General features: G+C 39.5%; 1 protein-coding gene across 2 annotated transcripts in view; it reads left to right on the top strand.

The window, feature by feature from the left end:
- Window positions 1-12,057, top strand: part of dph1 (diphthamide biosynthesis 1) — a 70,637-nt gene that overhangs the window by 46,657 nt on the left and 11,923 nt on the right. For both annotated transcript variants that reach the window (XM_086080481.1, XM_086080480.1), the window contains exons 6-9: window positions 33-154; window positions 6,619-6,687; window positions 8,075-8,231; window positions 9,967-10,067. In XM_086080481.1, the coding sequence (XP_085936607.1) occupies window positions 33-154; window positions 6,619-6,687; window positions 8,075-8,231; window positions 9,967-10,067 (449 nt within the window). The remainder of the gene's footprint in view (window positions 1-32; window positions 155-6,618; window positions 6,688-8,074; window positions 8,232-9,966; window positions 10,068-12,057) is intronic.

Here is a 12,057-nt window from a genome sequence, read left to right as displayed (position 1 = left end):
CCCCATCTTTCCTTTTTGTTTGTGCTACACAGGCTGTGAGCGCAGCTCTCAAGCCAGAGTACGACGTGCTGGTGCCACAGTGTCGACCTCTGTCACCCGGAGAAATTTTGGGCTGCACCTCTCCTCGCTTGGACCGCAACGTCAATGCCATAATGTAAGAAATCTTGTTTCATCTCCACATTGTTTTTGCCCCATCCGTCAGCAGATCAATTTGCATAACCAAAGATAATAGTCCTCCTCTGCACTCCCGTTATTACCTCTGCCATCGCCATCGCCATGGCCTTGTTACTCGAGGAATAATCAGCGTGACATCACACCAGTCATAGCAAGCTGTGACAAGTAGATATGACTGTGTGCCTATTTTATTTTATGGGCGGCCAGAAGCAGGCAAAGCTAAAAATAACATCACGCTGCACGCTGCAATGGAGTCAGACAAGCGCGCACGAGCACTTGTGGCTGCAACCAGCCCACATCAACTTTTCAATTATTTCTTTATTACTTGTAATAAATTACCTTCAACGAGGAGATGTATGACATTACTGTCTTTTTGTTCTTACAATTTACAAACAGTTCCCAGTCTTACATGTTTCTGTCAAATTACCTGAAGAATCAATAATTATCAGACGCTTTTGTTTTTTCGCGCTACTCTATTTCCTGTCTTGCTGAAATTAGCCCGTTTTGGAGAGCGGCGATGTCCCATGCTAACGAGCCAGCCCTCGCCCCGCCTTGTATACTGCCTGGCCAATGGCAAGTCTGGCTTTCGTTACTATGATGACCGGAGGCGGAGCCTGAGCTTTGCTACAAAAGAGCCTTCACTGGCTCTTGTCATCTCACTAAGATGCATTTCACCGGCCAGCAGGCACGTGCACGCACATGCAGTTGTGCTTGAAAGTTATGAACACTACTGTAAAGTAAATGTAGAAAAGCTAAACATCACTTCATGACACAAAAATTCTATGAATCGTCACCAAAATTAAACCAATTTATGCCAACTTATAAAGGCCCACCCTGCTCAGAATTATTTTAATAAAATTAACTACTACAGGCTGTTATGTGGTTGTTACACATGTAAGTCATTGTATTTTATGTACATTGCTCTCTTAAGTCAAAGCAAAAAATCATCCAAACAACAGCTCATATTAAAAACTCAATCTACAAAAGGGGCTTCAGCAGAAAGGGCCCATTTCTCATTAGGGGTTAAAGGGTAGGTGCTTGATCACTGCTTGGGTTCTTTCTACCTATGCACGTACCTGCTGGCCAGTGCCTGTGCAACAATGGGTCGGATCTCTCCGGAAAATGTGCTCTGCATGCACTGTAAAAACAAAACATATTTTCACTTGTGGAGGCAGCAGTTCACCGTTTTGCATGGACACATCCACCTGTCTGGTGCTATTTGCTGCCCAATGGTATCGTGGGTCATTTTCCCCAGATGAAAGAATGCAGAGGTGCATCACCTGGTCTTTGTCTGTCCATGTGATTTTTAAACCCTCCCGGAGCATGAGATTATACTGACGGGACAAGGCCAAGCTTGGCTCTATATGCATAAGCCGGGCCCCACGGGGGGGAGCGCTACAAAGGTGTGTGGCAAAGCGCGCGCGCTTGTGCGTGAGCATGTGCTCGCCCCCGTGCCTTTGGGGTGTGACGGAGAAAGAAAGTGAAAGGGTGAGGGTGCTTCACCTACTAATCCAATGTGCGTTTGCTTTGATGTGCGGAGGGCTGTGATGAGAAGGAGAATCGATTGGTTTGTCTGAGATTTGGTACGCTCTGCTGTCTCCAGCCTTCCCACTGCCGAGCTCGCTCTCTGCTCACACTCATACCTGCACATCCAGTAAATGCTGACAACACGTCTTTCAAAGGCTGTATAATTGCTTGAGTAACAAAGATATTTGATACAAATCCACATTGTTTATGATGGCTGAACATTTTGAACATTAAAACTGTACCTGATTTGAACCAATTAGTCATGACAAGTCAATGAAGACAAACCTTCTGACTCGAGGCAGCACATTTCTCCCAAGATTGCTTTAATAGTCTTTAGATTTTACTGTATCCTGCACAGATTTAAAACGTCCGATGTCTGTGTAGCAAAGCAGCCCAAGAGCAGAATCAAGCCTCCTCCGTGTTTTACGGCACAATGCTCTCTTCTTTGTATACACGGTACAGACATAATTGTTGGTACCCTTTTGTTCGTCAAAAGAAAACCCAACAATTGTCACTGAAGGAAATTAAAGTCAAACTGGAATTTGTTGTAATTAGGGATGTAACGATTCACTCAAACCCCGATTCCATTTTCAGTTCCGGATTTTTATTTATTTATTCATTTATTTTTTATGAAAACGAATAACTGATTTTATAACCAAAGATGTTTTTTGTTTTAACACCTGCATTTTGCCATTGTTACAGTAGCAGTGAAGTTTTGTAACTTTACCACAAAACCCCCCCACAAACATTTTATTTGTTACATCCGTACTGATGTTCATGAGTTAATTTAGAGCACATTTTCAGTTTCACATCATTTCAATGTCAAGTGTGGGGTTTTCTTTTTCTTAATGGAAGACTACCAATAATTTTGTGTATAAATACCGCTCACAAATAGACACCTGTTTCTTTTTGCACAAGTGTAAAGAGAGCCACCATTTGTACAACTATGATTTATGATCTCCGATCGATTGGCCACTGATTTCTATTGACCGTTTTCTATAGAAATCTGTCCTTGATGGACATACGCCGGTCACAAAAAAGTGATCACCTGCAGCTCGTACTTGCAGCCTTGTGTGCATTGCAGCGTTGACCCGAGGTAGGTGGACGGATGGCTAGATAAACTTCATGAACCTCATGAGGAAATTATTCTCTAATTATAAGCATGCATCCATTTAGGTAATGAATGCAACTTAGAGCTTTCACATCATTGATGTCTCATGCTTTCTCAAGCCACTCTTTACAGCGTGCCGTATAATGAATGTATAATTGATAAATTCACATACACCACTTCCACGCTTCCTTTGCTTGTTTTCTGGCTGCTAATAGACCAAAATGCAGATGTGAATGCAAAGACGGCAGCGTTGCATAATGTAACGATGAATAACTAGATGAGTAACTAGTTATACTAAGAGCACACTTAATAAGAATATTTCATAATTGATGGGCTGTGATTGACGGGAGAGCGAGGTTTTGGTAAAAGCAGCTTCTGAAAGCGAGCGAGAAGTGAGGACATCTGTCACAGAAGTGCAGCCGGCTTATTGTTCACCATATAATCATACGAGGGCCTTGGATGTTTTCAAGCAAAGAGGAGCAGTGGAACAAAGAGACCGTTGGAGTGCATTTTACAATCAATAGTCTATGTGATGTAACGCATGCACAGAGAGAGCTCTTAGTGTGTGTGCTTTTAACACACACACACACACACACACACACACACACACACACACACACACACACACACACACACACACACACACACACACACTCATAAAGCTATCAAATCTTGGCGGGACATGTTTCCAGGTAGACTACACAGCAAAGCATCAAAAGCTCTTTCCCAGCAGCTATAAATATTCAACAATTAGTCATCTTAATTGCACATCCTACTGAGGCTGTACACAGTGTGCAGTAATGAGAGGGGACATTGACCTTAAACCCTCGCCCTCTGAAAACACAATTATTCACAGTGTGAACCTTCAAACCTTGATTGAAGGCTAGAGAATGGACTCTCCATGCATGATCATCTTTTAGTCTTGGTTTCAATTGAACACTAGTTTATTACCCCCCCCCCCCCCCCCTGGCATTGTTCATCTGGTCATGTGTGTGAACACATATGTAGTTGCATCAATAACATTGTGTGGTTGTGTCAATATCTAATTAACTAACCAAACACACTTTGGGTTACAGTGGGTTCCCAAGTTACGTCGTACGCAACCTACGTCGTTTCGACTTTATAACACCTGTGCCTCGTCCGTAGCACCTTCTTTTTTTTCGTAAATTTCCCACAGTATAAGCCATTTTAAAGTTATTTAAAGTTGTGTTGTTGTTACCTTAAAGCAACGGACGTCCATCAGCAGGACGATTCGCCAATCAGGCGCGGCACATTTCCATGTTTCCATTAGCTCCGCTCTGCCGTCCGTTTTCAATGAATGTCCGTGCGGAAACGTGAAATATTGGTTCCAGCGTCTTCCAAGTTGCGCAAATATGTTTTTTAAAATTACTGTACAAAGTATTTGGATGTAAATATTGACTTTAACGGGAAAATCTGACTTCAGTCGAAGTTCGTGTTGCATTACCAGCATAGGAATGGAACTCCGCCGTAACTTGAGGACTCCCTGTGCAGTGTTCCCTCATTTTCCGCTGGGTTAGGTTAAAAAAAAAATACCCGCGATAAATGAAATCCGCGAAGTAGAGAGCTTTATGTTTTACATTTATTATAAACGTTTTAAGGCTCTAAAACCCCTCACCACACAGTTTATACACTTTTCTCAGCGAGGCATTTACTTTTTCTCACATTAAGCTTTTGTTCAAACATTCATGAATTTTATAAAATAGGGGCATTACTGTAAAAAAAAAAATCTGCGAGAAATAGTACCGGTAACATTAACCTCAGTGTACGCTAATAACACTTATTAGGCACTCACTTGCCAATTCACACACACACATTGTGAATCGAGTCAATTTGTGCAGGAACTCTAACGTGTTACGTTCCCCTTCATCTGGCCATTATGTGGGTCTTTATGGCCAAAACATGCCCAATTCAAATTAAACTGCACTAATAAACTAACCACCACAGGGTGCTAGAACTAAACAAATGGAGAACAACCTGGGCTATTTAAGAGATGTGCTGCTTTTAATATCGTAACATGACGACAATATGGTAGCAATTGTAATGTCACAAAATCGTGATACCGCGCTTATTGTTATATCCCTACTAGTATTATAGCAACTATGACAAAGACTTGATATAAGTGCAGTGACTCTTTATGTAATGTAAGGGTACCATTAGTGTTATAATGCCAACCAATGACACCTGTGCAAACGATGTGGAGTCATCAAGCAGCACAGCCATTGTTCCATTTAATATTTTTAAATTGATTGAAGCAGTCCTATAAACAAAAGTCTTAAACTTGAATACCAGATAGCCTACATTAACTCATTCATTTCCAGCCATTTTCACTGAAGCAATCCCCTTCCTTCTATATTGTGTTCTATTGCTATAAAAACATGAAACTTACCAAAAGAAAGATAAGAGTCTCTTATTACATCAGGGGAAAATAAGAATATTTGTATCTGTTTCCACTTTGCAGCAATTAGCATTAGAATATAGCTAAATTTCATTATTATTCACAAATCTGTTGAGAACAATGGAGAAAAGTTTTATCATGGGTCCTCAAAATGAAGCCAGAACTCCAAATGTATCAACATATTTTTGGCTCTGGCTGATCTCTTATACTCTGCTGCTACGTGCTGGCTGTTTTTTGTAATAACTACCATTGCTTTCAGCCACCTCTTCATATCAGAAGTTGCATCAAAGCCTTCTGTATGCTCCTGCATAAAAATAAAAACAAACGTATAAATGTGTTTTGGGGAGTAAAAGACAAAGTATTAAAAAATTTTTTACACGTTTTTGGGTTTTGAATGAGTTAAGCAAAGAGAACATTTTGACATGTTCTGTTGTGACTGCTTGGACTTTTCTTCAACCAGGAGAAAATAAATGAACAAAACAGAACAGGAGCTTTTGTTGTCAAAGCACCTTTCATTTGGATTCCAAGACTAGTTGGCAACCGCATCATGACGGGGTTTCGACAACACCTGCCGGCATAGCTCAGTTAAAAAGCTGCATGGAGCTTTTTTCTTCTTTTTTTTTCAAGCACCTTTCCTCTGTGGCACACACAACTCAGGGAGTTGCCACCTCAGGCTATGTCCTGGCTCAAGCCAAGAATGTGTTCAACCCTTGTCCAAACCCGGTTGCACTGTGCAAATGCTTCCTCCAAACACTCTTTTAGCACTCTACAGTGCGAGGAGTGGACTAATAAATGTCAATCCGTGGACAGAGTCAACCAACCTCTCTCTCCAGGGAGGCAATAACCGAAAACCTCTCAGTATGTGAAAGAGCTTGAGTTTGCATCCCCCCCCCCCATGTAATTAGCATTTTTCTACGTGCTCTGGGTTTGTACTTTTCACAACATATTTTTATTTCCATTGCTATATGCTGTGTGAAGCACTTCCTTTTCTCTCTGGAGAGAATTGTGGTATATAAATAGATATGCCTTGCCTCGTGTTTTCAGGTACCTCCATGCCTCGGTGTTCTTTCTGTTTGTACACACCACCTACGCTCGGAATCTGCTGAATCCCCAGTAGAAGGCCAAGGGTTAATTGAAAGGGCTTGCATTCTCTGTAAACAGCATGCTCCAATCGTTGGGGGTCATGTTCCCCGGACAACATAGCTAGGTTGATCCTTTGCTTCAGCCTCCGGGCCTGAGGCCTGCTAAGTCTTCTGTTACAAGGTGGCCTACAGGGAAGGGATAGATATATTTAAATTGCTTATTGGATTTACATTTGCACAAATTGTTTTCTCCTGATTTTCTGTCATAATTTCTCTTAAAAAAATATATATATATTTTTTTTTTAAAGCTATTTGGGAGATGGAAGATTTCACCTGGAGTCCATCATGATCGCAAATCCAGATATTCCTGCCTACAGGTATGCTAAATGACACGTAGCATGAACTGTGTTCTTTATTCTTAAATGTAGGAATCATATATAGTTGTTTGTCAATAGGAGCAAAAGCAGGTATTTGAATATATATCAGGCATGAATTCTGCTTGAAAAAAATCTGCCTTTTCATCATTTCAATTTGATCATCAAAATATATAGTGTAAAATCCTGTGAATAGCAATTATTATTACTTACGTTACTGTCAAACGTTATCCAAAAAGACAGCTCATTTATGAAACCCGAGCTGCCCAAAGATGTTGCGCTGCCCATTAAAAACAAAATAAAAAAACAACGTAGTAAATTAACATAGGCGGCGGTACTCGTTGAGATTTCCGTTAACGTCAATTAACATTAACGGCAGGACAAGAGTTAATGATCCCAAATCGAAGGTGGGTAGTTTACATGGGGGTTAATAAGAAACGGAAATTGTTCATCGTTTAGACCCGGGGTGCTCAAGTTCGGTCCTCGAGAGCTTCTATCCAGCCTGTTTTCCATGTTTCCCTCCTGCAGCACAGCTGAATCTAATGTTCAGCTAATCAGCAAGCTTTGCAGAAGCCTGATAACAATCCTGATCATGAATCAGGTGTGTTAGTGGAGAGAAACATGGGAAACAGGCTGGATAGGGGCTCTCGAGGACCGAACTTGAGCACCCCTGGTATAGACCAAACCTTTTCCTCCGAGGTACACATACCGAAAAATCACAGGATTCCAGGGCTGTACTTTATCAAGCACACCAAAAATCAGCCAGTCAAGAAATTGCATGTTGTTTAGATATTAGTGTTTTTTCAAAACTTATACCTGAACAATTTTCTATAAGGCAAATAGTTAAGCGTTTTACAAAATTTTGTTGTGGTCGAGACCCTGTTAGCCACGGCACTAAACGCCAGTAGAATCCCATATTTTTCATTCATTATATACGGGCTTATGTTATTACACAAGATGTTTTCGTTCATCAAAAAAACAATGACAAACATGTATTAGATAAATTAATGTCAACCAAAACTGTGATGTTTTGCTGTAGTGCCGTGTTCTTATAACACCTGACGAGGACAAAATGTGTTTTTTATGACTTGCTGTTTATATGCAAAATGAAATTGTGTTATAGGTATATGCACAGCTGCACAGCTCACCGGTCTCTGACACAAACAAGATTCTAATCTCAAGTGACGGCCCCCGTATCCAAGGAAAGCAGATTAGATAGTCTGAAGTGGCTCGAGTTTACACCAACTCCTGTCATACTTGATGTGTTTCCGTGATTGGATTTTTAATCTCGTCTTGCATTTCGGTCCTTGGGATAGATACCTGAACAATAGTCGCTTGGTTTGCGTTTGATGATGACTGTTCGGAGAATGTGTGTTGTTTTCCCGTCTAGGTACGACCCTTACAGTAAAGTTTTCTCCCGGGAGTACTACGACCACGAGGCCATGCGTGCCTTGAGGCTAGATGCCATCGAGAAGGCTCGCACAGCCCAGAGATGGGGGCTCATTTTGGGCACGCTCGGACGTCAGGGAAACCCAAAAGTTCTGGAGGTGAGAGTGTGTGTTTTGTTTTAGCACCGTTTGTGTCCTTAGGCCTGCTTTGCAATAGCTTGTAATATTTTTCAGTCTGACATTTTTAGTAACAAGCCTTTACAGCACTAGAAATCTTCACAATGCAAAAGCCAATGTTGTTTTTAAACAATGCTAATCATTATGAAATAAACCATCACATGGATACAGAATGTTTACAGTGTTTTAAAAAATACATATAAAATGTAAATATATTATGATTAGGGATAAACGATTTTCTAAAATTATAGTGATTTTTTTTTTTTATAATATTGGGATTACGATTAAATGTGTTTATTTTTTTCAAAGTCCTCTTCCAGTGTATTTTATTAAAAACACAAGCAATAATCATCTGTATTACAATTAACAATATCAGATTTATTATACATAAATGTTTTGGTCTTAAAGGTTAGGCATATGCTAAAATAAAGCTAAGATTGCAAGATATGTAAATATTTTGACTGCATTTCTTAAGCACTGAACATACCTAGAAACTGTATAAATAAATGTAATTAAAAATAATAATAATTAGAGTATAAATATATAATTATTGTAGTCTACCGACTGAAATTAAGCTTTTTTTTTTACTACAGCCTTTGTAATTTGAAAAGTGTATTCTACTACATTGTGATGCCATTTGAATTTGATGAATCCCTAATTATTCTATGACCATTTTTACTTTGAATTTGGGTTTTTTGACAATTTATCTAAAATGTTATTTGTTCTAAAAATAGCACCAAGTCCTCCTTTCTGCTGTAAATGGCCCACAGACTTCAGATTATTGATTTTAACTATCATGAAAATCAATAGGACAGTGTGAACTATACATGTAAAGAACTCATTCATATAAAGTGCTACCGTATGCATATTCTGATTCATTATACATGCGAAGATTTCATCCAGGTCAGTCATTATCAAATGATCCGCGGGACTTCTGCCTTGCATGTTTTCCACATCTCAGTGCTCTAATGCCCTCACTTTAAATGTTGCTACCATTATCAAACTTTGCAGGGCTTGATAGTATCTGGAACCTTCATGCTTGAGATACTCCAAGACCACGCTTGACACTCGATGTATGATTTGCTTTAGCACCTATGCTAATCCACTACGTGAAGCACATATAAATGTCATCGGTGTGCACTGAAAGACATATGGTGGTAGTCTTTCTGCCCGCCAGTGAGGGAGAGGTTATATTTTAGCATAAACGAGGAGGAGGAGGGTTGAAAGGGGATTTACAAAGGCTGAACTTCTCTGCCATATTGATCTGTAGAGATTAAGAAGTGGAGTGCCAGATAATGTTTTAAGTATTGTCTGATTAGGGGAAAAAAAAGAAGGTATTCACATGGACAGACAGATGTTTTTATCTTACTAAACATCTTTGAGATTTCTAAATATCTGCTCTGCATATGTGTTATTACCGTATATGCCCTTTCAAAAAGTCAATTGATTGTGGAACCTCTGCGCCCTTCATTTTTGAGGAATTCAACTTGAGACTAACTTTATGTGAAGCTTGCATTTTTCCTGTTTTGGAAACATTCCCTCTCTGGATCATGCGTGAAAAAAAAACGAGTCCGACTGGCAAAACAGTTGAAGGAAACGCGTGCTTGTATGAATGTCTCCGTTGGTTGGCTGCAAAGCAAGCGGCTAGGTGCCGCAACCTCTCGAGAAAATCACGTTTTACAGATCCGGAGCACTTGTAACTCTGTTCTCTCTGTAGCACCTGGAATCAAAGCTAGAGTCGCTGGGCAGGCGCTTCACCCGAGTTCTTCTGTCGGAGATTTTCCCCAGCAAGTTGGATCTACTGCCTGATATCGACGCGTGAGTAATGAGATGCTCATGCGCTAACACGCTACCAAAAGTAGGGCACTGCTTGATCACAGCCTTTAAGTATATGCTGGCCAATTGTTCTCATTGCCTACCTTACATCTGCACTCAGTACTTTGATACACCCTCATTTTACCCAAAAATGGTTGTTGGTGGAGGACCTTCACTTACTCTTAAATCTGCTGGGGCGAAATTAACCCAAGTTGGTTGGACTAGCTAACCCCGTGCTGGGTCCAAAAAGGATCCGAACCAATGCGAGGTTATTTATACCCTGCGTATCGGGTTGACAATTTGACCCAGCGCATTGGGTCAAGATTTTGACCTAAGGCGTAAAAACTAACCAATACTGTTGAGTTAAAGCTACACCGAAATTGGTAACTTATGTTAGCTGTGGTTAAAAATAATTTATAAAAAAATATTACCAACATTTTTTAATAATATTAATAATAAAGTGTATTAGACTAAAGTGTAACTGCACATCCACTACAGTAGGTGGCAGTGGCGCTCTCATTGTCAGAGTGTGTAAGCTCCTTTGCAGAGGTGAAAGTTGGTTGGGTGTGGAATATTTGTCTTCTTCCTATAGGGGAGTAACAAAACATAGTTGATAAGCGCTTAACTACACATGCATAAAAAACAATAAAAAAAAACATTTTGTTCTACAACTAGCCACTCCTTCAGCCTCTATTGAAGACAAAATGCTTCACTGGAAACATCAGAGGGCTTCTTTAGGTGGCCATTAACCCATAATGACAGGGTAGACTGCAATTTCAGTGTCACTTGTAAAATGTTCAATGTGGTTGTGAAAGCAGAACACACATCATCATCAAAATTGCCTTTTTCCCAAATAACTAAACATTAAAATCCTTTAAAAAACAAAAACAAAACATTTTGTATCATGTAACCACCTATTACACACGCTGTATTTAGCAGACAGTGTGTGGGACATGAGGGGAAAAAAGATACAAAACAAAAGGAACACATTTTAAAAGACGTATCATTGTGCTGCAGTTTCATTATTCAGCTACATTTTCATGACGCCTGAGTGATTCAAATGAGGACACCAAGTGCTCTTTATTGTGATATTGACCCTGCTGCAGCAACCATTACTTGAAAAACATTCGTTTAGGAGATGACAAGCAATATTAGCTCGGTTTGTGCCGTTTGCTTAAGGCTTGCAAATAAATGCATCATTGTGGCCTTTTCCCTTTTGGGTCGCTTCCACAGTGCATGCATGGAGGATTTAATATACTTTATTTGAAAAGGTCACAAGTTTTCAGTTTAGTTTAGTACATACAACTCTTTTTTTCTGGTATGTTTTTTTTACTCCCTTGTGTGAAAACTACTTGTGTTATAAAGAAGTGGTTGTCAAACTATGTTTCAGAAAACACCACTTTAGAAACTAAGAAGAAAACGGCCTGCCAACATCTTCCTTCCTTTCTTTTTTAATGTATCTTTGATTACTTTTGTAGTCCAAACACAGAAATGGACATAAAATGTGCTCCAAAACCAGAACCTGTTAAGATATAATTGATCTCTTTCACCTCCTAATCTATTTTTTGTGTGTGACGTGATGCCTTGAGATATGAATTCAATTTGTTCCCGTCTCAAATCATCTTTACCCATTGAAATGAATGGAAATGCCATTAATGTGTTCCAGCCTCCCCAAAAAACAACCCAAAATGTAATAATTAAATTATTAATAATAAAAATAGCACACTATAATATTATACTTTATAAAAACATATGGCAATGACAATTAAATAGAATTAGTGTATTATAATGTGCACGCCTTGGCAACCAAGGGGGCAGTACAACACAGACATACAAATATACTGCAGTGGAGTTTGACCTCATATAATCCTTTGCAAAGCATAAAGAATATATGCTTTTTTTTGTTTGTTTGTTTTTGTTTACTTTGACAGTAACCTTCAGCTGAGAGTGTCAATAAACAGCTTGAAGCTTTTTTTCAAGAATATTTCCTATT

This window comes from Leptonotus elevatus, chromosome 7 (genome assembly GCF_054856555.1).
Source record: "Leptonotus elevatus isolate MCC_2025b chromosome 7, RoL_Lele_1.0, whole genome shotgun sequence".
Classification (NCBI taxonomy): domain Eukaryota; kingdom Metazoa; phylum Chordata; class Actinopteri; order Syngnathiformes; family Syngnathidae; genus Leptonotus; species Leptonotus elevatus.
Note: the sequence above shows the minus strand (reverse complement) of the source record. Positions and strands in the feature narration are given on the sequence as shown.